Raw genomic sequence first — 25,564 nt, 5'->3', positions numbered from 1 at the left:
CGGCTCGGACTCATGCAGTGTCTCCCAGTTCTCGCCCAGCACAGGACGGATTGGACGAAGCCATGTCAAATAAGGCGGAAGCCAGATTTCTGAGGCCGCGAACCTTGTTGAAGCCTGGACGAGACAGCTCCTCGCACCACGCACCGCGCAGTGCTGCAATGCAGCACACTGTGATTGCTGACATGCTTGGATCTTGTCGGTTGCTTCTTGTGACAAGTGATTTGAGGTGGACTGGGACAGATTTAGTGGAGGAACATGCCCCTTGCCACCTCCTGCATTGTGCGTTTGTATCCATAGAATGTTACAATGCGTGAACATCACAGTCCAACAACTTCTCATGCCGGTTTAGTGGTCTCGTACGGGAGGCTGGCAATGCTGCATGACCTTGAACGATAGGTATCACATCTCGTCTTCGCCTGGGCACCCCCGGATTCCGTTATCAATCCTCGTCGTTCGTCGCGCTTCGTGCATGGGTGACTTGGTGCCCTCCCCTGCACTGCCGCAAGCTCAGAAATTCAGCAACGTCCACTAGTGGCAATGTGGGCCTAGAGCGGATGCGGTAGGCGGGCGTGTTGGTCGGGGGCAGGCTGAAGGTATCTTGGTTATCGTGCTGTGAAGACCTATCTTTATCCGTCCAAAGTCGGGGTAGAAACGGCCAGGGTCTAGCTCCTTGAGGTTTCGAGACAAGAGAGGAATCTTTGTAGGTTTCTCGGGGCATCGCAACGTGCGGGTTGAGGTGGAAAAAGGTCGAGATGAATCTGATTAATTGCGGGATGATTAAGGTTCTGGCAAGCGCCGATTGCTGCAACGTCGTCCAGATGTGGTATACGAGAGTGTGACAGCATCCAGATATTCTGTACGGGACGCGTTTGCAGGGTCGCTTGCGTACAGCTGAAGCTGAGCCTCTTTGCAATTGTCGTACATCGCGGGGTTATCAAGAGGCAGCCTGATTCATAAATGAAGAAAGTCTGGCTGTGCTGACAAGCCGGCCTGCTTGTCGACCAGGTCAAGTGGCGTCGTTGCCTAAGCCGTCTATCAGGGAGCCTTTTGTGTAGTGTATCATTGCCTGCCGGGGAGATGTGTGCCACCATACCACGAGTGGTGTTGAAGAAAAGGTCAATGTTCGAATATCGGAAGTAGATATACCGTACGCAATAGATGGACAAAGCGAGTAGAACGGGTGGAAAACGGAATGGGTCGATGATTGATAAGTCGTACGCTACTTTGTGAATTGCTTCTAGGAGGAAAAAGATCGGACAGAAGAGCGAAGGAACAAAAGCGAAAGACACCAACGGTGCCTCGTCCATTTCGGGCGACGGTTGGGTCCTTGGGACGATTAGGAACCTTACCCGCCTCGCCTGGGCGGCCTTATCGGTATCAGAAGGGAAGCTGAGCCAATCAGGTCTGCTGCATAGGCACCGAGGCCCTGAAGTTACCAACTAAAGTCTTATCGCTGGGTGCCACGGCGCTGAAGGCTCCCACCCGTGGCGCTAACGCCTCTGCAGTGTCCCCGGAAGTGCAGTGCATGACACCACTGGGGGTCCAGTGTACGTATCCATGTACCTTTCCACATCACATAAGCTGTGCCGGTACCTCTCTCCACCCGTCTCTCCCGAGTCTCCGTTTCTTCCCTCCACCTCAACTTCTCAACCACAAGCCGTGCGCGCCGTTCTTTGTCCCGTTCAAGACCATCACGCAACTCCCGTCTGACTCTGTCCTCTTGGAACATGTTTCTGACACCCTTCGATCCGAAGAACTGCCTTCTGGAACCCTGAAATCGACCGGCTCGACGCCAAGAGACCCTTGCCCCACCCAAAGCCCGGTGCTCGACCTCCCCCAAGGATGAACGCATTGAGTGATACGGGGAAACCGGGGGAAGCAATCACGACAATCGCCATCAGCCACGCCGGCCTGCTTGTCCTTTACCGGGGCCCTTGATGCCGCCAACCTCTCCAGGCCAATAGGCCACGACATAGGTGGTTCCTCGACTTCCGACTCGACGCCTTGGCTGCCTCGTAGCAGCGTGTGCGAGTCACCCTCCACCTCCATCATCCCGGTCACGGCCCCGGCCTCGACTCATGATTGTCAGATCGTCCAATAATTCTGGCGAGGCTGCCAAGCACTTGTTGGAAGAACCCAGCTCTGCGACTCAACGGCCAGGTAGGCCCTCCTTCGTCTACACTGTGCCCTCTCCCTCCGCCTTTTGTACCCTTATAACCAGCCTTCTCTTCCATCTACGACTCGTGCTCGTCTATGCCCTCTAAAGATACCCTCCATATCCCTTCTTCAACGTATCACTTTTCCCTGAGTCGGTCGTCTGTCTGTGCCACGGCATTAGACCGCCCTTCTTTCGCCCAATCTTGCCATAACTGACCCGTGTACAACAATAAGCCCGGGACCTTTTCTGCACGCTGGCAGTTATAGAAAACTACTGCACAGCTCCCGCCATCCACCTACCTCGTCTTCGTCCGTTGTGATTCCTTAGACCTTCGACACTGCCTAATTCTCGAGCTTCCGTGTCTATTATACCGCATCCTCGCCATGCACGGCTACAGCTCTTCAGAGGAGTCGAACGACCCTCGTCGCCCGCGTCCTGTGCCAGCATCGACCAGTACCACCGATAAGAAGAAGGTCAAGAAGAAGAAGACGCCTCCGCAGCCTTCTATCAACCATATTTGGAAGAAGTTTCAGGACAAGAAGTTCAACAAGGCTTTGGCTGTGCTACCCTTCGACCCTGTTCTACCGCCAGCGAGCTCAGAGAAGCCCAACGAGTTGTTAAGTGCTGGATACGAGCGAGCTGTCGAGGAGTGCCGCCGGAAAGTAAAGAAGATTATCCAAGAATGCCGCAGAGTCAACATGCGGTATCGGGACCCTGGTTGGGATTTGGTGAGTTACCTACAACTCAGTTGCTTGCGACTTCGAGCTTTTGGGAACTAACAAGCCCTCCAGGACTGGGATTTGAAGTGGGAAAAGGGTCACTGTCTCAACACCCTCGGCCACACCAAATGGCAGCTTTCCAGAACCACTCTCTCCAACCCAAGCGCATCTGTCCCCAAGGCAGTAAAGCGTGTTCACGAAATCTTTGAGAAGCCAACTTTCTTAAAGAACGTCAATGGCGGAGACGTGAAACAGGGGAGCCTCGGAGACTGCTGGTTGATGGCGACGCTGACCGCCCTTGCTAACGTCGAGGGCGGTATTCAACGCATCTGCGTCGAGTACGATACTCGCATTGGCATTTACGGTTTCGTCTTCTATCGCGATGGCGAGTGGATTTACTCCATTATCGACGACAAGCTGTATCTCAAGTCTCCTTGCTGGGATTCGCCTAGCATGCAACGAGATCTCCTCCAGCAAATTGACCGAGAGGACGTTGAGCGTGTCTATCGCAAGACCTATCAGACCGGATCCAAGGCCTTGTTCTTTGCTCAGTGCAAGGACCAGAACGAGACGTGGGTGCCGTTGATCGAGAAGGCTTACGCCAAGGCTCACGGTGACTTCGCATCGTTGGCGGGTGGCTGGATCGGCGAGGGGTTGGAAGATCTCTCGGGTGGTGTCACCACCGAACTGCTTACCTCGGATATCCTCGACCTTGAGGGCTTCTGGGAGAACGAACTTGCCAAAGTCAACGAGGAGTTCCTCTTCGGCTGCTCTACCGGTCTCCTTGACGGAGGGTATGGCGAGCGAAATGGCATCTCGGAAGGCCATGCATACGTTATTATGGAAACTAGGACGCTTAAATCCGGAGAGCGTCTGATTAAGCTTCGCAACCCTTGGGGCAAGATCCGCAAGGGCGTGTGGGAGGGCGCGTGGTCTGATGGCTCCAAAGAATGGACCATGGAAGTACAGGAGGAGCTTGGCCACCATTTTGGCAACGACTCTGTCTTCTGGATCAACTACGACGATTTCTTGCGCAAATTCCAACACATTGACAGAACCAGGCTCTTCCGTGACCCCGCTTGGAGATGCGCTCAACGCTGGATCGGGGTCGAGGTCCCCTGGAAGTCGCAGTTCAACGAGAAATTCCAGGTCAAGTTATCCAAGGACGGGCCGCTAGTTCTTGTTCTTACTCAACTTGACACACGATACTTCAAGGGACTTCAAGGCCAGTACTCTTTCCGCATCCACTTCCGTATTCACGAGCGAGACCGCCCTGGCGCTGAGGACTACATCGTCCGCTCCCACGGCAACTATCTCATGGACCGATCCGTCTCCATCGAGTTGCCAGACATGCCAGCTGGGGAGTACAGCATCTTCATGAGCGTCACTGGTGAGAGAGACACCAGAATCTCCTCTGTCGAGGATGTTGTCAAGCGAGAGTGCAAGAAGCGGGTAGAGAACGACAAGCTGGCGCAAATTGGTGCCGCATATGACTTCGCGCACAGCAAGGGTACTGCCCATCTCCAAGAGGTTGCCAGATTACGAAGGATGAAGGAGCAGCAGAGAGCCTCTGAGTCTCGCCAGAAGGAGCGCCGCAAGCTCTGGGAGAGACGTCGCATCAACCGCGAAGTCACCAAGCAGCAGACCAAGAAGAATAACGAGAAGCGCGACCGCAAGCTTGCCAAGAAGGCGGAAGCAGCCAAGGTCAAGGCTGACCTCGACGCAAAGGCCGCTGCGGAAGCCAAGATTGCCGAAGAAGTGAAAGTGATGGAAGAGGCCGAGGCGAAGAAGAAGATGGATGCAGAGAAGGCCAAGGATCAAGCCGTCCAGACGGAAGTTGCCAAGGACAAGGTGACAGCCGCTGACACAACCAAGGGAGTTGCTGAAGGCGACTCTAACGAGGAACCGAAGGAGACGTCCAAGTCAGATACACCGGATGAGTCTAAGGAGGAATCCAAGGAGGAGTCCAAGGAAGGGTCCAAGGAAGGGTCCAAGGAAGAGTCCAAGGAAGAGTCCAAAGACGAAGTCAAGGAGGACGCCGCCGGCGAAGAGCCTGCAGCCAAACCCGCCCCTGCTCCCGCACCGCCGGCGCAGACGTCTTACGACTCAGATGGCGATTCATCCGACTCGCCCATCGAAGACTGGGAAGAGTTGTACAGTGACGATGACATGGTCAGAAAGCCACGCCTTACTCCTGCAGGGCCGCCCAAAAGACATGACGAGCGTTACGAATCTGAAGAGGAGGGTCTACCTGACCCCTGGAACGCCATCTGCATTGTAGGAGTGCGCGTCTACTCCATGGACGAGGACCTTGAAGTCCGCGTCGTCATGGAAGGCGGCGAGCTTCTCGAGGGTGGTATGGGCAAGAAAGGAGAAGCCGACATTGACAACGCCCAAGTAAACGCGGGCGGAGAACGCGAGAGGCTTGAGTCTGACAACGCAGAAGCTGCGAAGCCTGATGTCGATGCATCCACGACTGAGAAGACAGAAGAAGCGAGAGATGACATCAAAGACGAGAAAGATGAGACGAACGAAGACTCCAAGTCGGAGAAGTCGGACAAGAACAGTGTCGACTCAACCGATTACGACAAGTTACACTCCGGGACTTCGACACCAGATGTCGTTGCTACCCCGGAAGCGACCCCGTTAGACTCACATAAAGAGTTGTGCTAGACCCTATTAGAGCGGTACGGACTGACGACGTACACGAGCGTAGAGCATGGCGTAGAGTAGAAGTGTCCCTGTAGATTTTTCGCACTATTTTCTTGGTGTCGTTTATTGAAATTCATGAGTGACTTAAAGGTCGATGAATAGCGTGGCAGGTGTTGACATTGCAAGCGAGATCATGCAATCATAGACGATTGCTTTGTTTAAATCACAAGAGTTTCAGACTTGACAACATATATATATGATATTGATGATTAAATACAACCCACTCTGTTCCTGTTGCGCATGCTCTCACCTCACTTCAGTCCTGTAGACACATGTGTATCATCACGCACCGATTTCCCTCAACTTCACAACGATTGACGCTGGAAGCCACTCCCGCATGAGTAACATTCACGTAGCAAACACGATTCCGTGGACTAGAGTCAGACTTTCAGGTTTCGGCGATGTGATTGACAGCAAGGAAGCCATGCGTCATTGCAGGACCCAAAGTTGATCCAGCACCCAGATAAGTCCGCCCCATGATGCTCGTTGCCGTATTGCCAATAGCATATAACCCAGGAATCACCTCGCCGTCCTCCCTCAGTACCCTCTGGTGCTCATCAGTCAGCAGTCCCCCCCTTGGTTCCCAAATCACCCGGCCAGATCGCGATAGCATAGAACGGTGCTTTGCCCAAAGCTCCCATGTTGGGGTTCGGTCCGCCAGCGGCAGGATCACCAAAGAAGTTATCATATGCGTTGTCGCCTTTTCCAAAGTCTGCATCGACGCCTGTCTTGCACATGTCATTGTACCTCGTGACGGTACCTTCCAGACCTTCAGCGTCGATTCCAATCTGCTGCGCCAAGTCTCTGAGGGTGTTTGCCGCGAACATGGTACCATTCGCAACCGGCTTTTTAGGCTTCATCCTTGCGAACAGCTGGGTGCCGAGCATGTATCTGTTCCGGTGGTTGGTATCCATGATCGACCAAGCAGGAATAGCCTTCACAGACTTATTCCTCTCGTATTGGTCGTGTCCAGCATCTGTATACGGCTGCGCCTCATTCATGAACCTCTTCCCTGCGGCATCGACAATGATACAGTGCGGTCGATACCGCTCTGTAAGCGCAAAGTGAGGTTTCCCCGTCACGAGATCGAAGATTGTCGGTCCCCACCACGCATCGTCCATTAACGCCGTCGCTGCGCCTAGCTTCTGTCCTGCAATGACCGCGTCGCCTGTGTCGCTCTTGGGAGAGTTGGTCCATGCCGTGCTGGCTGGGGTTGGACCGTACTTTTCGCGGAGGAGTGTGTTGTGCGCGAAGCCGCCTGCTGCGAGGATCACGCCGCGGGAGGCTGTGATGGTTTTGGTGGTTCCGTCGGGGAGTTTGACCTTTGCGCCTGTTACCTTTCCTGCTTGGGAGAGTGTGAGGTCCAGGAGGGATGTGCGTAGACGGATGTCGGTTGAGTGTTTGATATTGAGATGTAGAAGCTGGGCGATGAGTCCGCGGCCTAGGCTGACGATTTTCTGTCCGAGAATGGTTTTGCCGATGATGGGTAGCATGATGCGAGTCGATTTGATGAAAGCTTGTAACGAGGCTGTCATCATCGTGATCCATGGCGCCAGTTCACCGTGGATTGCTACCGGTATATTCGCAGGCGGTAGTGCATTTTGCCATTTCCCCAGCTTCCTGGTATCAAAAGCCATAGACTCAATAGTCCTCCCGCCTCCTTTCCCCATGGCGCCCTTCATCTTGGGGTAGTAATCCGGATACCCCCTACTAAACCTCCATTCAAACCCAAGATCCCTCAGAAAGCTAACCGTCCGTGGCCCATTATCCAAATACGCCTTCCGCTTCGCCAGCGACGAGACGGGCCTGACGTCCCCGACAGCTTGATCAAAGTACGCAAGGGCATCTTCCTTGGAGTCGGCTATGCCTGCACCTTGGGATATCGGGTTTGCTGAGATCCAGAGACCGCGCCACCTGAGATGACGGACGCGCCGCCCAGTGTTGCTTCCTTTTCGATGATGACTGGGTTGAGGCCGAGGGTTCTGGCGCGGAGGGCTGCTGTTAGATCGTCTGCGCCGGAGCCGATTATGAGGAGATCAACTTGTTCGTCTGGCGTGGAGGGTCTATTCTCTAAGAGGAGGCGTTTTGGTTGGAAAATTGGGGGGTAGCGACGCAGTGGGATACTTGATGTTGGTCGGAGATGTGCGAGAGCGGTTGCTTTTGTTATCTTAGAGCGCAACATGATGGGATGATGGGAGTCTAAGTAGGCCGGTCACAGAACCATGGGACGAACGCGAGGAAGTGAGAGGAGCAAGACATGAAGAGTAAGCAAGGAAGGATCGAGACCCATGTCTCGGATGCCATTGTTTGATCTATTTGAGTGAACCACAAGTACGCATGCAAGCAGAAATCAGTGAGTACACCCAAAGTCCCCCGCTTGAGGTGACAGGGGTTGCGGAACCAACACGGCGTGGACTGCGTTCCTTGGCCTGCAGGGTGCTTGCAGGTTCAAGACATCACCTCACCATTCGTGTAGCTCTGATCAGAGGTACCCTCAAGTTCAGATGGTTCGGTTGCGCAATAAGGGTCGTTGTTAACATCTCTAGAATGTGGTTCACGCCCGGTCGGTCGACGGAGTCACGAACCCCAGTATTGCGGCCGATAGTCCGGAGCTAGAGCGGTCTGGTGCCGGAGAGCCCACGGGTTCCGCGGTCTCCACGGTGGCCGGCCGATCGGTCGGTCGAATATTTTGTGCTTAGAAGCTTGCCAGATTTATCGGTAAATGAAGTTGTAAATAATGAGGTGATGGAATCTTGGCAGTGCTGGTCATGGACCAGAGCTGCCCCGAAGCCTTCGCTGTGTAGGCATATGACAGCTATTTCACTGTGATTGTTCATAGTCCGTGTTCCCTGTTGCCTACGACAGCTCGAGCTCATATAGGCCGCGTTTAGTTGGAGGCCCGAACCAGAAATCTTGTCGTTGACAGATAAGTTGTGGTGGGTTGCATCCGGGGGTCGAGGGCTTGCGTGTTCTCCAGGCCGATGGTTTCAGGTGTACGTATGTCATGTCTCTCCTCCCTCGCAGAATTCCCACCATACTATTCGTCTTGCTTGCGCGTGATCGAAGGAGAAAGTCTTGCGACTACAAGTTCCATTCCATCTATATTGAGGACCTGGTGCAAAACCGAGCTGTTGAGCTATGTCAACTCTATTTCTAAGAAGATGCCGCTACTCCGTTGTAATACGACCTAAGACGAGCAACGCAGCAAGATAGCAACTGGCTGAAACAAGATACGGGATGCCTAGAGCTGCGCCACCGATAGATATGCTCTTCACCCATAAGACCATCATCAGCGGTGCACCTAGAAGCGATCCTGATGTCTTGACCATCATCACAATTGAGAAGATGTGTGACTCCGGATCCGCAGAGTTGGCTGGCTGGTCGTGTCGCTTTGGTGAGATGAAGGGAGACTTGAGTAGTGACAGCGTGAACACCGGCAGCGCCGAGCCGAGAGCGTAAAGAAACAGCGAGGGTACCATCATCCAGATCCGGGTCGCTACGGCAATCGCGAGAGCGCCGAGGATAGAGACGACCAAGCAGATGTTGGCGTAGTGTATGTTCATCCGGTGACTGGCCAGCTCGGGCGGGATGTGCCGTGACCTGTTCTGTCTCGATCGTAGGATGGCGGGGATGATGACCGTCAAGAGCGTGAAGTTGACGACAGCTTTGGCGGAGAGCAGATAGCCCGTTGACGCGAAGGTCCAGTGATAGCGTTTCGAGATGTATTGCACAAGCAGTTTCGTGTCCGAGCTCGCGAGCGAGGTGAGGACGAAGCTGATGAGGAGGAGAGTCATGTTGCGAGGATAACTTGCGATGATGGACCTCAAGACGCCGAAGCGCTGGAAGATGGATCTCAGGAGGGATGAGTCGGCGTCTTGCGCTTTTAGGACAGGAGACGAGAGGAGAGGTCTCGCTTGGTCGTCCGCGTCATGGTGGCTGTCAGGCGATTCGTCCAAGAGGGAAACAGCGGGGTAAGCCAGAAGAAGGAGGCCGATTCCGATCCAGAACGGAAGCCAGAGAAGAAGGCTCATAGATGCCGATGCGAGAGCTGGGCCAAGCAGGTTGACGACATAAGACACAGAGCTCATCCATCCGAAATACGTTGCCCTTATCGTCTCCGTCAGTTAAGTGATGTGCGATGCCAGGTTGCGGTCTACTCACCGTAAGACATGGTCGTCTGTCATATTGGAAGCGATGGCGTATGTGATTGAGTTGAAGACACAATCACCGCCCAGCACCGAGAAGAATGGTGATGCGATCATGGCCTTGGTCGGCAAGGTCTGCTCGAAGTAGCCCACGATAACGGCCCACGCCAACAAGATGATGCGGGGCACGAGATTGAGGCATAAGATGAACCGCCGACCGTACTTTTCCGCAAGAAAGCCCAAGGGAATCGTCATGATGAAGTCTAACATGGTGTCAGTCGAGGAGCGAGCGCCTCTCAGTGAGATTCCGCGCGCTTACCACCCACGATCCACGCCGTCTCCATAGTCCCTTGGATCCAGGCAAGGCCCTGCTGAACATCGTCCACCTTGCAGAGACCCTCTGCGATGTTTCCATCTCGGTCGATCACCGAAGGATCTGTGACTGCGTAGTGCTCGCGGCAGAGGCGTCGTTCAATGACTCTGCTGAGGGGAAGCTGGTAGAGGCTGGCGGCGAGATTGACCAGGAGCACTAGTGCGAGGAGAGCCCAAATGCCAGCCCGTCGCGGCTTGCGCGGAGACCTGAGATTGATGGGATTCTCATTTTCGTGGCTAGCATCTACAAGGTCTGATGCAGGCGGCATGGTCTACTCGACCCGCCTGTATCGGTGGTTGATGGTTTGGTTTGATGAAGGGACCAAGACGATTCAGCGGAACAGCTTCTGGGATGGTGCTCACGAATGATGACTAAGCATTATTTTACCGTCATCCCGTTCCCCGCGATTCTTACCATGATTCTTCTCAGGTTTTATATGTAACTGCACATATTCTAGGAACAGGTTCTTGGGCTGTCAGCATCTCTTCTCTTATGTGCTAAGAATCGGTGATTTATATACTACGGACTGCGGCGAGTAGAAGTTGCTAGGACTAGAGTCTAGAATGATATTGGCTGCCACTGCTTGCATGTGTTCACATCATCTTCCGCCAAAATCTATGATCCCAGTTGCAGCAAGTGAGAGTAGACGCCTCGTCAATCCTACGATAATGGAAAATCTTCCAGATGGCCATGCTCTTAGGCAGGTTTCCCGCTCGTACATCCAAGTCGGCGTGGAATTCTTTGAACCATGCCCGAGGGTCCTGCGTAGTTCCGCCATCCGTTTCTTCCAAGATGCGTAACTCACGTAAGGAAGAGGGGAGCGAGCCCAACAAATCTCCGGGTTGGACAGTCTCGACGCTTGTGGTAAGAAACTCGAGCTTGTGGAGGGTCTTCAGCTTTGCAAAGGGAAGAGTTTTGCCAGACAACAATATGAGACTCGTCAAAGTTTCGCAATGCTTTGCAATGGCCGTCAAAATAAGTGCCTCTCGAGAAGAGCCGTCTAGAACAAGCTCCAGATGGCGTAGCATGGTGAAGTTGGAGGTCATTGACTGAAAGTGCCGTGCGCTTAGGTTGGTGCGCCATAGAACGAGACTGGTGAGGTTGGGCGGGAGGGTGAATACGGACGTGGGGTCGCCGCAAATATCAAGCCGAAGTTCTTGGAGGTTCCGTGCGCAGTCCAAAACGGACTTGAACTCGTCCATGGTACCGCGGCCTGGTTGTATCAGGTGAAGGCATCGAATGTTGTTGAAGACGAGGGGCTTGGCTGTCTTGTTTGGCTCTGGAATCATATCAAAAGGTTGTCGATAGATGCCGCGTTTGTCTTGAAATAACAAGCCCACATATTCAGCATTCTGAGCCAGTAACACGGCTACTTCCATGAGCACGTTGATGTTCCAGTAATGCTCGTACCAATCGGGCCGTATCTTGAGAGCTAGATCTTGTATGATGCCAGAAACTAAATCGGCATCTTCACTAATAAGAGGTGTTGTTGCACGGCGTGAAGACCCTTCGTGGATCTGTGATGTTGCCTCAATTTTGAGTCTTCGGGTGTAGTGAGCGCAGTGAGGCCTTGCTTTCCAACACTTGAACAGTGACATGAGCTGCTTCACATTCGCACTTGAAATGTCAATGTCCCGATGAAGATCCGGCTCAGCGATCTCACGGAGGGTGCGGCATGTCCGGCAGAGTCTTGCCAACGCTGGAATGTCTCGCCGGGTTGACTTGGGATTAAAAGAAAGGACGGAATATTCCAAAGGGGTTGATTCTGGTGGGCTGTCGGCGATTTCGGCCAAGATCTGTTGCAAGATCTCTAGTGGGAGAGTGAGCAACGATGCCATTTCTTGGATGTTCGATATCAACGACCAGACTCGAGGTTCGAAAGAAGGAGAGAGAGTCTGAAGGTGCGTGTGTGCTTCTTCGCTAGCAAAAACATGATGTTAGAAGGCTGCGATCATTCATGGACGTTGCTTTCTGTGACAGGTGATCATTAAGAAGAATCAGACAAGTCATACGAGAGGGCTGCAATCAGTTTTAAAGGGCTCATTTCGAAGGATTCAAGGGCCCCTCTGCCAAGCTGAAAGTCGTTGGTTGAACCCAGCATGGCTAATACTCCGGTGTTTGCTCTAATCAGCTGCCCGAACTAAGTGGAGCACCGTCAGGAGATTGAATGCTTGCCCGGCTTCAACTATAGGTGGAGAATGGACCAGCAGGGCTCGAATGCACGTAGCCGTCCCTAGTGGGCTCATGTGCATGGCCAGACCATGCAGTTCGCCGCATTTCGGGACTGGATCTCGCAACTGGTGCTGCCATCCGTGGTTCTGGGAAGCCGGCCCCAGTCAAGCGCTTAATCTGTGGGTGTGAATTACTTCAAGTTCGAAATGCAAGTATGCTTGAACATGTAAGTGAGGGTAATTCCCATAATATAGGGTAGGGTATCCGTGCCGCCCCCGATGTGCTCAAGCAGTAGGTCGAGCAATAGGTAAGACCCCGAATCTGGGGGGTGAATGGTCGCAATTCTATTAGCTATGTCCATCAAAGTTAGACTGCATATCTCCAAGGTATGATGTCTGGACGCGGGTAAGTTTTCCGAACATGTGAAGTTTTGTTTCTTCAGCCCACCAAGGCAGTGCACTTTGTTTCGACGACTTTGCTATCCACTGTTATGAGTTAGCACAGGCAGAATTACTTAGTGAATACTTCCCAAAGGGGAAGCTCGGGGACGAGTTTCGACGTTGAAGAACAACTGTCAACAGCTCATGCCCCAAGATTATTTTACCCAGAACTTCCACCTCGACACACTTTATTCCATAAGAAAGGTTGGTATCAAGCAACTCATACTAAACGATCAGGTGACTTCGATATGAATTATTTAAGAGGCCCGATCTGCGGGTTGCGTCCAAGATTACTTCACCCTTCTCACCACACATCGCCTTGATTTTAGTCGAGACCACCATTCCTAAAATCGTTTTCGGACATGAAATCCTCTCATCTATTCAACATGTTACCATCACGCAGTTTGGTCATTCTGGGTATTGCTGGCCTCACAGCAGTAGCTCTCATCGGCTCATACTTCCACAAACTCCCAAAGCGTGGAAGCATGGACTTGAACATCGACCCGGCCTTCGATCTTCCTCGACCACCAACAGACCTTCCATACAACAAGACCAGCAATACCATTTGCATGGTATTCATGACGGCAATCGGACTTTCAGCAGTTCTCCTCGGCGCAAGAGATGCCTTACGCTCACGCACTCTTTTGCCTTTGATTCTTCCACTCAGCGGGGCCATGATTGCGTTCCCCGAGACATTCATTGATGTCCTCGGATGCATCTATTACCCATGGACTGATAAGAATGCCTCCTTCCACGTCCTTGGTCGCGAGATGCCGCCTTGGATACCAATTTGGTTCGGTTATGGCTCGTTGATGCAGATCAACTTCCAGCTTTTGACCAACAAGACTTCGACCAAAACTCTATGGTATTTCTTAGGTCTAATGATGGTCTCTGACCTCATTGTGGAGGAGATTTTGCTGCCGATGGGAGTCTATCACTACTACGGAAACCAGCCGCTGGTTGTCATCAACAGATTCCCCTGGTGGTGGATGGCTCCCAACTCCATCGGCGTTTTTCTCGCCACCGCACTCGCCTACCGCTACCGGTCTTATCTTGTGGGGTGGAAAGTCTTGGCCGTCCTCTTCCTGACCCCGATGTCCGTTGGTGGCGTCTACGGATTCATCTGCTTCCCGGTTTGGGTTGCCATTAACGGAGATTACGGGTGGCTCGTAACTCAACTGCTTGGACTTTTGACGATGGCCTTGGGTTTCATAACATTTGCCATCATCCTGGAGATGGTACTTGGAAAGAACCCATTCGATTTGGACTCGAAAGACGCCCCGAGCCGTCTTCCGGGAACATTGGACGAATCGTCAGATGACTCGTTCCACGATGATGAATGCTGAGTCTTTCTGCATCTCTGCATCGCATCCCAATTCTGAACGCACTCTTCCTCAAGGAATCAGATGGAGGGGGAGTTGCTATCGAGCCAAACATTTTACTCTCACAGGGTTTATGCCAGTCTTGGAGAGATATCACGCTTGTACGATACCTAGGTAGCCGATAGCAAAGATAGAAGTTAGAACATTACAACTCAGGTACTCTTAAACCTAGACCAATTCTTCCAACCGAAATTCAGCCACAGAATTGCAGTCATGCAAGAGTTCTTGAGCCTACAGATACGATCTATAAATTTTCTCGGTCCAAAGAAAAAAGCGCCTGCTGCTTATATCAGCACATCTAAGGCAGCATCTACAAGACTACAACTTTAAGCCAATGAGCAGATCCTTCGTGCACAGTTCGAAACATCGAAACCAATAACTAGTCTCACAATATTACCCGCTACTAATTTCGACCCTGACGCTTCTGTACCCAGCTGTCTGCCAAACCTCTCGCATAAAGCTCCTCCTGGCTCATAGAAGGGCGGGGAGCGGGGCTGGGAGCCCTCATTTGCCCTCCGTGAGCTTCAGATGCCCTCATAGCCGCTTGAACGGTTTCCGAAATTTGTCCAAGAAACTCAGGAGTGGGCGGTAGTGTAAGTTGGGCGTTGCGGTAGATGTCCATCTCAGCCCCAACGGAGCCGTACGGACTCACGCGACTCCAGAGCTCACTCGAATCCCGGATCCTACCACCAAAACCTACGGCGTCGAAAGGGTTAGTGTAATAGTTGTCTTTACGTTCGAGGCCGATGATTTTTGGGTACGGTGAACTCGGAGGAGGCAACGTCAGGCTTCCATACATCTTGTTGACTGCTAGAGTCTTTTCACGTAGTCGCAATAACATGTCTGGTCCATTGTTGGAAGTTCCTGAACTCGACGCTTGGGACTGGCTGCTGCTGCTACTCGCCTGAGCATCGGTGCTGAAGGTGTCGCTGTTGTTATGAGGGCCTACTGGTTCCCCGTTAGCATCAACCCTACCTTGCGAGAGGGCGTTTCTCAAGTGAGATGGCATGTATTGCAGAGGCACGGCAACTCGATGGTCACCCCACTGTTGACAAGCGAAGCCGATCTTTGCAGCTTCGATGTTGGCCGGTTCTTGAACGCAGGTGTCGCAAATCTTCTCGCAATTATAGTAGTGAAACCAGCGGGCATGCGGACAGCGACCTTCTGAGCTCACTGAGGGGTTAAAAACGGTCTCGCGCGGTTCATGTCGAACCCATTGAGAACAGCGAGACCAATTACCCCTGACCTCGACGCTTAGTACGTGTCCCTTGCCTGGGGCGAAAACTTCTTTCGTCGCGGGATGCTCAGTAGCACGCGGACAGGCAACGTTGCCGCAAGGGCAATAGTAGAATATTTTGAGGCGTTGACACATGATGATGGTATTCGTGGGCTTTTAGATTATTGAAATATGACTCGAGGGCTTTGGAGACGCAGAAAGTTGTAAAGTCGATGCTGATGGTTGTAAAGTGTTTGTTGATGTTCTGGACTTTCTAACAAACATGGAAGACATCGAGTTGCCTTCATATACTCACACAAGCGGTTGTTATTTAGCTTCTTTCATTGTTGAGTTTTAATGTTATTGTTCTCAAAGTGACTCTGATGCCAATAAAGGCAATATGCAGACCGACTTTGAACGTCTTGGTCGAGTACTTGCTCCTTTATCGGCACACACACACTCTCACTTGAGGGCCTTAACCGAGTTGTTGTCGCAGACTATCGAGTCTTGACTTTTGAACAAGGAGAAGCTAAAAGACCTATTGTGCAAAGATCAAGGAATTCACAAACAGACATTGCTAGGAGGGTCAAGGAAAGCCTACATTGTGTATGCCACTTCCAAGACATCAACGTCCGCGGGGGCGGGGGTCGCTACCAGCACTCATGATATGTCATAGTTACCTAGATCGTATTGAAACTTAAAGCCATGAGGTGTTAACCAGCTACTCATTGTGACGCTACTTCAAAGACACTTGACTTTCTGTCTCTGTTACTTTTTTTATGACTAACTATTGCCTGTTCCTTTGAGGCGGCAATTTTGGGTATCGCATGTCCTTTTCCCGAAAGATCCCTAGTACCAACGCCGAATGCAAATAAACGTCTCTCCAGCTACCTCTCAATCCCGTGTAAAGCCACCGAAGACTCTTTTCATCCTCGTCTCGTACGCATCCAACCTCACTTCGGAGATCTCCCGTTATGCGACCGTCACCCAGGAGTCTGGTGCCTGGAGAAAAATCCCATGTTCAGTCCCCGTTTCTCAAAAGACACTGCCCCAAGGCCGCGAGTCGCGGGATCTTCTTTCCCAGCTCCCTCTTCTGGGTCGACGGCGCTCATCTCGCCTCAATCTCTCATACTCATCCCGCTTCGAAAGCTCAGCAAGAAGAATATCCTTTTGCTCTCTCTCGCCAGCGAGTATCGACTGCAGGAGATCAACCTTTTTGATGAGCTCATCCACCTTGATGTGATCGCCCTTGAGCTTTCGCTCCAGCTCTTCGATAGTGCGGACTAGCTTCTCGATCTCGTACTGTCGTCCTGCGTGAATGTGATGGTTGTTGCGCTCGATGCGCAACTCATCTTCGAGAATCTCGACTTTGCGTACGAGATCCGCGATTTGTCTAACGTATTCATCCGACTTTGGATGTCGGAGTCGCTCCTCTGCCAACAGAACCTCGAGATCGTCGATTCTCCGGCCGAACTCAATTGCTTTGCGCTCCCAGTGCTCGCTTCTCTTCAATTCCCTGTCCAGATCTAGCAACAGTCGAGCGTTTCGATCTTCGAGATCCTTTCGCCAGATGCGGTTCTCGTCTGGTGATATAAAGGTGCTGCGCAGGATGCGGATCTCCTCTCTGCTTTCGTTCAATCTGATGAGGCACTCGTCGTAGTCTCTGATCAGCTTGTCATACCGAATCTGCGTGTCGTCGAAATGCGGATGGTGGTGGTCGTGATGCTCGTGAATATGCTCGTGTTGTCGTTCTCGCAATTTCTTTTCGAGATGTTTGATGCGATCGAAGAGGTCGCCTCTCGAGTGCTCGTAGCATATCCTGTCGGCAGTAACGTCGCAGTAGTTGATACAGCCGTCAATCTTGCAGCAATGATCTCCGCAGTAGCCGAACTGCAGTTTGGCAATTTTGTGACAACCGGCTCTCTTGCATTCGTGATCACCGCAGTACTCTCCCTCCTTCAGGCAAGGCTTTTCGCAGCTCTTCCAGTGGCATCGATGCTTGTGACAGTGAACACCGAACTCAGATACCTCGTTGCAACCAGCTATTGTGCAAGTGTGCCTCCGGCAAAAGGGACGAAAGCCGCCTCCGTCGATAGCGACGGCGACAGCATAGCACCTCGATGCACCGCACCCGTGGTCTCGACAAAAGACTCTCTCCTTATCGAGCTCATTGTCTCGGAAGTTGACACATCCCTCAAACGTGCACTTGTGAATGGCACAACAGCGAGTGCCGGGTATCGTCAGCTTGTCGCAGTCTTTGTATGTACAGCGGAACTCGCCATAGTCTGCCTTAGAGTCAGTTTCTCGACATACTTCAAGAAAGGAAAGAGGTTTTCTCACGGTATTCGCAAAAGTCCCAGAGACCGCCATCTGGACGTCTGAATCGGTGGAATTTGCAATTCTTGACGATGCAGCGTTGATGATTGAAGCAACGATGGTCTGCGTATATGACCTCTCTGCAGTTCAGCTCTCGGCAAATCCGTGAGTGGTGATCGACACAGAACTCAGAGTTGAGTATACGTCTCTCGAAGCAGCTTCCTACTTGGCATCGATGGTCGAGGCAGTAGCCAAATAGCTTGTCTCTAGTCTTGTAGCAATCCTCGACAAAGCATTTGTCTGCCCAAGATGCATGTCAGCGTCATAGCTTCGGACGTGGTATCAGTAGGTAGAACTTACGGTCCGGACACATCCACGGGAGTGGCACGCCCGAGGGGCAATCTCCGGTCCGAACGCAGCCCACCACTCCGCATCTCCGATCTGCTCTGAAAGTCAGAAATATCGTCAACACGAGGACGAAGAATAATCTCACGATCACTGCAGAAACGATGCTGAGGGTCCTTGGGACGATTGCACATTTCTAGGCCAAGTACACAGAACTTGCAGGTATCTAACGAGGAAGTGTTAGCATGTGCGACATTGGACTCGGCTGGTTTCTGTACTTACGATCGACGCAAAAGTCAGAGTAGATTCTGATATCCGGTCTAAGTGGATCGTTGCGAAGGAATGCATGTTTCCTGGAGCAGCCGTCGACATGGCATGTTCTTTCGTATCTGTACTCCGCGCAGCTGTCGCAACTGCACCTCGATGATCTGGACGAGTGCCTTGATGATGAGTTCGAGGATGAGAACGACATTTTGATCCGGCTTCAGGTAGGCAAGAGGCGATCGTTGCCCTGCTGATGCGTCTTTGGATCGACCAAACCGATGGGTCGTGTGTCTGAAGCAAAATGCCGAACCTAAAAAGAGGAACCTCGTTGGTGTTGGTGGTGACGCAAGTTGCAAGTATGTAGTCTAACTGCAGGTACCGAGCAAAAGTGTGGGAGAGGGAAGAGGAAAAGGAAGAGCTGCAGGGGGAAGGCTGCGCGAGGTCTTTTGAGAGAAAGGGCGGTTTGAAAGGAGGTCAGAGTGAATGTGAGAGAATATGCCCGGGTGAAGGAGGCCGAGTGGAACAAGGACCCCGTGAGGCGTGACAATAGCTTCATCCCAACTTTTTGTAAGGTGGTGTGGCTGAGCTTTATCCAGATACTCCTAGGTAAAGAGAAACGCTCGGCCACGCGACCTGCATTTATCATTGTCCTACCCCTCTCACCTTTTTCGGCTTTTTACCAATTCCAGGCTCTTCATCGGAATTGTAACTTTTCGGTGAAGGTGAAAGTCAAGGACACCAACAGGCCAATAGGACACCACAACCCTCGTCAGCGGAAGCGTCATCTGAACATGGGAATGGAATTGCTATTGGTTGCGTCTGTAGCGTTTTTGGCACGCCCCCAAATTCCGTATGTGTAAATGTAAAAGCGTAAAGGTGAAGTTGACAGTAAGGCAACTTCCGACATTCACTACTTGGGACGAGGCAGCCCGGGTTCAACCGACGGTTGTGGGAAACTCATTATGCCTCTTCATACTGCCGTCTCATCGACAAGCCAAGCTGTCGCTCTTCTCGGAGTGATGTTGAGAGTTGTGGAGACCAGCGGATGCGACAGTAGATGCAACGGCCGACGGTGAAATTGTTAGATCCATATTGTCTGTAGATTCTAGAGACGGCAGTGAACTGGCCAAGGGAACAGACGTCGGACAAGACGCAAACGAAACGAAGCTAGGCTGACAGCTGTTCGGCTTGGGCCAAGCGAAGAAGTTTAGACGATGCGCGATAGCGGGATGCAACCGGAGCAGTGCGAGGGAGGCCCCGGGGAACAAGATCCAAATCGAAAAAGGCTTGCATGGATGACGCCGCTAAGCACCAGCCACACGTGGCCCCCTGGGGCTAACTGATGGAGGGCGAGAGCTCGCTCAAGGGTCTCAGATAATCACATGGTGAGGGGGAAGGGAGTGGCATGCGCCGTGCAGACTAAGACACTTGGAGAGCACCAGAGGAAGCGTAAATGCAGGACCTGGCTGGATGATGGCGTCAAGGGGCCTGGAGCTAACGCTGCTTGCTGCATTTTTGTTCCGGTAAGTGTCCTGAAAGAGAACAATGGAAGAGAAAACTACTTTTGGGGTGTTCGTTAGCCACAGGAAGCCCCCACGCCGAGGTCTTTGACAATAAGGTGTATGCTTCTCCAAAGGAAGTTGAGAATTAGCTGCAGCTTGCTGAAAGTTCAGCTCCTTGGTTGTTCGGCTTTGAGTCCTCTTAACAGACTTTGGCCCAAAGAAAGACGCCAGGACCTCCCACACAACTAATGATCAGCCGACAAAAGCCGCAGCCTTAGAAGGCCACCAACATGCCGATGCAACTTCGAAATCATTGAGTGGCCTCTCCTTTCAATTGGAACTGTTATTCAGATCGAAAGGATATGAGCTGTAGAGTTACAGCTACAGCTCTACGAAAGACTGCCCATCAGAGTGATTCAAGGCGCATTACCCATATGCCAGAGACTGCCCGGACGTTTACTTTTTGTCAAAGCGCTCAAGTGTTTCTCCGAAGTAACAAAAAGCAAGTACAAGGGCGGGGGTCTACTCTGCTCTTTGCTCGCCTATTCGCCTTTTACTTCTCCTCCAACCAAGGGCGAGAAACGCCAAGGACCTGCGGACCCTTCCTCCACATGTCCGAGGACTAAGTCGAGTTGGGGTTGAAAGAGCCCAAAGAACGCTTAATTGACTGACAACCCATTACGACGCTTGACAAGTACTGGCGTCGGACCGCTCCATTCGCAGCCCCCCACAGACCCTTTCAGACTCCGGGCCCGACAACTTGACCGACGAGATCCTCAAGCACAGACGCAGCCTTACGCAAATCCGGAGCTTCGCCATACCACCGCTGCAGAGCCCATTTGGCCGTGTCGACTCCCTGTTTCCATCGCTCGGGCAGCCGAGAGAACCTGCCGCTCTTGACTGCGGCCAAAAGTAGGAGAGCACGGGTCATGGCCGCTCTGGCCATGAACCATGTTCCGTGATGGCGATGGTGAGGGTTAGCGTCTAGCAGCAACTCGAGTGAGAGTTCGAGGCACTTTTCTGCTAATGGCATGACGCGGGGTATCCAAGGGTCGTCCGCTGGTTGATGGACCACGTAGTACAAGAAAGGCCGATGGATCCATTCGCGGCAGCTCGTGGCTCGGTGTTGAATAAAGTGTACCAGCTCGTTGTTTGATGGCTCTCGGTTTTGCCAATGGATCTGAGAGGGTATGTGCAAGCACCTGAGCATGCATTAGCCAACGTTTCGGGCCAAACACGAACCCGCGCCGAGAGACGAGGAGATTCTTACCAAAGGTTGATGTGCTCGTCGAATTCCTCGCTCTTCTCAAGCACCTTGGCTATATCTCGAACCCATGCCTGCTCTCCATTATAACCAAATATAGATATAGCATGATTGGTCATTCTTCTCGACGAAATCTCAGCCAGGTAGTAGAACCAACTTTTTTCTTCCTCTGGCTGGATGTCATCCTCCAAGATATCCAACGCGCTTGGTTGAGCTGCGGGAGATGCAACTTCAGACGGAGGTGAGGGGAACAAGTCTGGATATCCAAGGCCAGTGATTCCACTGGCTGGCAACGGTATCTCACACCTGAGCTCGCTGGGTGTCGAGAGTCAGCCAAGTATCCTCTTCAGCAGGCATAAGTTTTCGCCGGGCTTACCATTCTGACTTCATGCATGACCAGTAAAGACGCTGTTCGAGGCGCCGCGTTTTCTGAGAAACGTTTTGCAAATTTCGTCTCTTGGCTCTACGCCAGAATAGGTTCTTGAACTGCACGCTAGCTTGATTGAAATAGAACCAGCCCTGCAGTGGACGAAGTGAGTACATTTCAAACACTGCACAAAAGAACAAGCATTGAATCTGAAGCAAGGAAGGCTCAAGGAGTCCCAGCCGCTTCTTGGCTGCGAGGTAATAGGCCTGGGCTGTATCCGGATCCGTGGCGGTTGATGATGACGAGCGCACTGATTCGGGTGTACTATTGAAGTTGATCTCGGTTTGAAATGGGCTTGCAAGGCAGGCAAGTGCACAGGAAATCAGCTGGTCATCCGGTTAGCATCGTGAGCATCATGAAAGCGCAAGAAAGGCTACGAACTTACCACCAGACATGAAGGCCCGTCCCATCGAGGACCGTTCTCCACCGTATCCTTGACGTACGCTTTAAAGTCACCCACGTCAAGAACTGGATTCTTCACATGCACGTATGCCAAGAACTTCTTAGAAAGCACCGTGAAGTCGTCTTCCTGAACTCCTCGCCCAAGATTCCGACTTCTAAGAGGCTGGGGTCGAAACGAAGAGTCCGCATCATCATCTTCTAACTCCAAGATGAAAGACTCGGTTTCAGGCGCATATCCCCTGAAGATCGGCCATCTCAGAATGGCTTCGCAATTAGACCTGGCAGCCGCAGAGTCGGGGATGTCGAGGCGGATCATAAGATCGTCTTCAGGCAGGCCATCGGGAGAATGACTTAGATCTTCGTCAACAGTGACGCTTGCACTAGTTTGAGGTCCAAGGATCGATGTTGGCGACAACGTTGGCGGTATTGGGGGAGCGACGATGGCGTGCTCGGCTGGCAGTTCCGGACGAGTCTCGAGAAGAGAAACAACATGATTGAGACGGTCTAGGATTGCCAAGCTCGCAGGGTCGAATCTGTACAACAAGTAAGGTTGAGCTGGCCCAATTACCTCAGACACTAAGAGACCAACTCACGTTGAGAAGTCATTAGAGGTGTCGGGATATGTACACTGGCCGCCGTTCCGCTGGCAGAAGCCGCATGCAGGCCGGACATTGTCACATTTCGTTTTACGGACCCGGCAGGGCCCACACGCCGCAACGGCACGCCGCCTCTGGTACATGCCCGAGGTCCGGCGCCTCTTGTTGGACGTTTCAGGCGCCTCGTTCCCTGCGTCGGACATTATGGGATGTTCGACAGGGCTATCTGTGGGGTTATAGATATACCGATACGATCTACTCGGATTATTCGGATATGATGGTGATTCGTTTTCGACGTGCTTGTTGGCTTGGTGGAAATGGTTGACGATTCCCAAATGAGAAGGGCGGGGAGTAGCGGAGTTGTGAGGATGAGGAAAAGCGAAACCGATGCCTCGGCCCACCCAGCTAAATTAATGGGGCTTTTCGTTGCTTTTGGCTAGCTCTCTCGCTGCTTTGAGTCGGGTTCCATTCACGGTTGTCTGAATATTCTGTCTTGATATCTACAGTAATTACACGTCAAACAACTTCGCCTCTCTACCTATGGAGTATGGGTTTTGTCTAGACTGAGGTCGGAAAGTTTAACATGTTTGTTGCTTTCAATTGGTATCTGATCAGTCCGTGGCGTGGAATGAAGAACCAAGACTACTTTGAAGGGGTCTGTCAATCTCAAGTGACATTGTCAAGTAGCTATTCTATGTTCTAGTCTCTGTTTTTCTTACTGGTTTCTGACTCCATATCCCGAATCGGATCCATAAATCGGCTTCTTGCTACTCGTATCAGTTTGTGTAGGTAGTTTCAACTCTCCTTAATTAGGAAAACGTAAAAAGCAGAACGCTATTTTGATGGGTAGGTGTCTAGAGGCCTGCCCGGGGGTATCGGCTGAATCTCCGCTTGCTCAACGGTAACGGCTGTGACAATGTCCATCTGAATATAGGGACCTTCCACAATGACTGGTAATGTATGATTATGCACCTCGACTGCGCTCACTCTGGGCGTTTCATGCATATTGGCATAGGATCTCCCCCAGCCTCTCTGCCCGCCATGTTTCCACCACCACCATTCCTTGCGACCGCCGCCAGGGACAATACTTGGCTCAGGCACTCTTCGACTTGCAGGACCGCTGATGATGACAGTGTGTCCATAATCTCGTATCGGGGTTCTGACGAAGGCGAACTGATCCAAGCCCGCGTTGTGTGCGTCTTGTGGCTCGCTAAACACAATTGTTGTAGTCCATAATATTGAGTTAAAGAGTCCATTCGTAGCCAAGATGGACCCCGCGAAGGCGAAATATGATATGCCAAGATCGACACCCAGTAGAGAAGCAATACGGCCAATTATTAGAGGCATGCTGCAAGCGACATATACGAACGGGTACGCAAGAAAGGCTGGGTGATAGCCTGAAGGTCGTCGAACTTCCGGTCCATGACCCGCCTCGAATCCTGATTCGAAGGCTTCGCTTTGTGACGCTCTCTTTTCCGGCAAGTGACGACAACTTCGTTTTTGACGCCAAAGAGTAAAGAAGACGAAGGAATAGAGGCTGAGTGTAATGGCGATGGAGACAATGACCCAGAAATAGTGAGCCCAAAACCGCCACGAATCGTACGATGTAGAGATCCAACACCTAAAAAGATCTCAAGTTAGCATGGGAGCTACAGGATGCCGAAAAGCATCCAAAGTCAAAATAAGGGATTATTGTCAATTACCAGACATTGGCCCGCATGAAGAAAGACTCTTGAGGAACTGCTGGGTGGATCTCCGAAAATATTACGCCTGCGCCATTGATTCCAAAGTCGAATATCCAGAGAACCCCTATCGAGGTATAGATCGTCCACGGCGGTGGCTTGTAACCCAAGCCTACTGTCAAAAACGTGTTGATCGAAATAACCGCTAGGAACAAGCTCGCTGCTAAGTTACTGGTCGAGCCCAGCCAACCCTGGGCCCAGCAGACTGACGAAGGTGCAAAGATGCCGTCAGCTGAGACCCAGGATATACTGAGCGCGTAGGCAGCAGCCTCCATCATATCTGCCAGTAGGAGATTGTAAATGAGAATGGGGAAAGGATTGCGGGCTTCCTCAGCCTCCTGCTCGTCTCGATCCCCGGTGGCACTTGCAGCCTCTCCCGCTTGCTCTTGTGACGCGGCTAGTCTATCGAGCTCCTCCAGTCGGGCGAATCCGGTGGCTCCTGCGCAAGGGGCATCCAACCCCAAAGAGAGATCCGGTAGATCGTTAACATCGGCATCTTGTGGTTGTGTACTTCGTTGCCTCGGAGCCGGCCGGGTTTTCCGATACGCCAATAGCTTATATGTGATGAAGAGCCACAGAGCAGTTGTGGCAATGGCAGAGAGGAATGAGAAAATCGTGAGTACAATCAGTCCACGGCGGTGATATTCCGGAAGTGGTGCCAGCGTCCCCCGTTGTGCCGCGGCTGACATGACAATCTGACTTGTTGAAAGAAGATGGGCGTCGGCCAGGCAGATACCTCTGGGCAGAATCTACCCGCACCCGCCACGTGGGACACCCGAACATATATGTTCCTGTTAAGCTGGGCATGCCTTTCCCCTCAAATCCTGCTCGAAGTCAAAAGGAACACTTGACTCGTGCGTCACATTGATGCTCAAAGCCCCGTGGTCGAGCATGGCGAAATCGAGGTCCTCGTAATTCATGGAGGAGGTTAAAGCCCAAACTCTGTTCGACAAACGCCAATAAGCATAGTCTGTTCTTTGCGAGCCAACCCAACAACCTAAGTGACTACAAACTCTAACCGGCGTGGCATATCCCTGGGGTGATTTTTCACAGGACCTGATCTCGCGCTACGTAGTACGAATCATAAACGCAGATACAGGACAGGTTCTTCGCCAATGACGGAAGACTAAAACAGGCTGGAAGGCAGAAGATCGGGCCACTTATAGATCTTTTCTGTAGTGCATCTCAAAATCGATGGACAAGTTGCATGTACGGTGCCTGGTCCTGACGTCCTCGTGGCGGTATCCCATCGGGTGCTGATGGACAGCACTTTCGCCAAGGGCGGGGTAGAGCCAATAAGGGCTTGCAAATCTATTAAGTTAACCAATAGGGCTGCAGTACCTCTATTTCCTATAAATTTTGGGTGTGCCAGAGGTACCAGCAATCTTT

At 52.0% G+C, this 25,564-nt stretch overlaps 10 protein-coding genes across 10 annotated transcripts; 2 read left to right on the top strand and 8 right to left on the bottom strand.

The window, feature by feature from the left end:
* Positions 1-560: 560 nt before the first annotated feature.
* Positions 561-1,373, bottom strand: BDP81DRAFT_141492 (uncharacterized protein). Its single transcript, XM_060581840.1, has one exon. It carries the CDS (start codon positions 1,305-1,307, stop codon positions 663-665), a length of 645 nt encoding a protein of 214 aa, XP_060438968.1. The 5' UTR covers positions 1,308-1,373; the 3' UTR covers positions 561-662.
* Positions 1,374-2,174: 801 nt separating this feature from the next.
* BDP81DRAFT_141469 (calpain family cysteine protease) lies at positions 2,175-5,848 on the top strand. Its single transcript, XM_060581839.1, has 2 exons — positions 2,175-2,886; positions 2,950-5,848. Exons 1-2 carry the CDS (start codon positions 2,542-2,544, stop codon positions 5,548-5,550), a joined length of 2,946 nt encoding a protein of 981 aa, XP_060438967.1. The 5' UTR covers positions 2,175-2,541; the 3' UTR covers positions 5,551-5,848.
* Positions 5,849-6,146: 298 nt separating this feature from the next.
* Positions 6,147-7,771, bottom strand: BDP81DRAFT_454973 (FAD binding domain-containing protein; the record flags this gene model as incomplete). The annotated part of the gene is made up of 2 exons (XM_060593015.1): positions 6,147-7,456; positions 7,504-7,771. 2 exons carry the CDS (start codon positions 7,769-7,771, stop codon positions 6,147-6,149), a joined length of 1,578 nt encoding a protein of 525 aa, XP_060438966.1.
* Positions 7,772-8,756: 985 nt separating this feature from the next.
* On the bottom strand, positions 8,757-10,375 carry BDP81DRAFT_454972 (major facilitator superfamily transporter; the record flags this gene model as incomplete). Its single annotated transcript, XM_060593014.1, has 3 exons — positions 8,757-9,696; positions 9,751-9,997; positions 10,054-10,375. 3 exons carry the CDS (start codon positions 10,373-10,375, stop codon positions 8,757-8,759), a joined length of 1,509 nt encoding a protein of 502 aa, XP_060438965.1.
* A 190-nt stretch (positions 10,376-10,565) lies between these two features.
* On the bottom strand, positions 10,566-12,081 carry BDP81DRAFT_440579 (uncharacterized protein). The gene has a single exon (XM_060591528.1). The coding sequence runs from the start codon at positions 11,943-11,945 to the stop codon at positions 10,701-10,703; it is 1,245 nt and encodes a 414-aa protein (XP_060438964.1). The 5' UTR covers positions 11,946-12,081; the 3' UTR covers positions 10,566-10,700.
* A 1,010-nt stretch (positions 12,082-13,091) lies between these two features.
* Positions 13,092-14,250, top strand: BDP81DRAFT_476054 (uncharacterized protein). Its single transcript, XM_060594759.1, has one exon. The coding sequence runs from the start codon at positions 13,106-13,108 to the stop codon at positions 14,063-14,065; it is 960 nt and encodes a 319-aa protein (XP_060438963.1). The 5' UTR covers positions 13,092-13,105; the 3' UTR covers positions 14,066-14,250.
* A 254-nt stretch (positions 14,251-14,504) lies between these two features.
* BDP81DRAFT_454969 (uncharacterized protein) lies at positions 14,505-15,473 on the bottom strand (the record flags this gene model as incomplete). The annotated part of the gene is made up of 1 exon (XM_060593013.1): positions 14,505-15,473. One exon carries the CDS (start codon positions 15,471-15,473, stop codon positions 14,505-14,507), a length of 969 nt encoding a protein of 322 aa, XP_060438962.1.
* Positions 15,474-15,996: 523 nt separating this feature from the next.
* Positions 15,997-18,767, bottom strand: BDP81DRAFT_141452 (uncharacterized protein). Its single transcript, XM_060581838.1, has 5 exons — positions 18,261-18,767; positions 18,127-18,204; positions 17,994-18,074; positions 17,658-17,933; positions 15,997-17,602 (listed from the first exon to the last, which is right to left on the bottom strand). Exons 1-5 carry the CDS (start codon positions 18,448-18,450, stop codon positions 16,353-16,355), a joined length of 1,875 nt encoding a protein of 624 aa, XP_060438961.1. The 5' UTR covers positions 18,451-18,767; the 3' UTR covers positions 15,997-16,352.
* A 1,319-nt stretch (positions 18,768-20,086) lies between these two features.
* On the bottom strand, positions 20,087-22,636 carry BDP81DRAFT_485238 (vegetative cell wall protein gp1; the record flags this gene model as incomplete). Its single annotated transcript, XM_060595147.1, has 5 exons — positions 20,087-20,946; positions 21,015-21,323; positions 21,385-21,761; positions 21,821-22,370; positions 22,431-22,636. 5 exons carry the CDS (start codon positions 22,634-22,636, stop codon positions 20,484-20,486), a joined length of 1,905 nt encoding a protein of 634 aa, XP_060438960.1. The 3' UTR covers positions 20,087-20,483.
* A 452-nt stretch (positions 22,637-23,088) lies between these two features.
* Positions 23,089-25,361, bottom strand: BDP81DRAFT_360104 (uncharacterized protein). Its single transcript, XM_060586388.1, has 2 exons — positions 24,137-25,361; positions 23,089-24,054 (listed from the first exon to the last, which is right to left on the bottom strand). The coding sequence occupies exons 1-2, from the start codon at positions 24,862-24,864 to the stop codon at positions 23,268-23,270; spliced, it is 1,515 nt and encodes a 504-aa protein (XP_060438959.1). The 5' UTR covers positions 24,865-25,361; the 3' UTR covers positions 23,089-23,267.
* Positions 25,362-25,564: the final 203 nt, after the last annotated feature.

The sequence above is a fragment of the Colletotrichum phormii genome, assembly GCF_030913505.1.
Source record: "Colletotrichum phormii strain CBS 102054 chromosome Unknown BDP81scaffold_32, whole genome shotgun sequence".
NCBI lineage: Eukaryota > Fungi > Ascomycota > Sordariomycetes > Glomerellales > Glomerellaceae > Colletotrichum > Colletotrichum phormii.
Note: the sequence above shows the minus strand (reverse complement) of the source record. Positions and strands in the feature narration are given on the sequence as shown.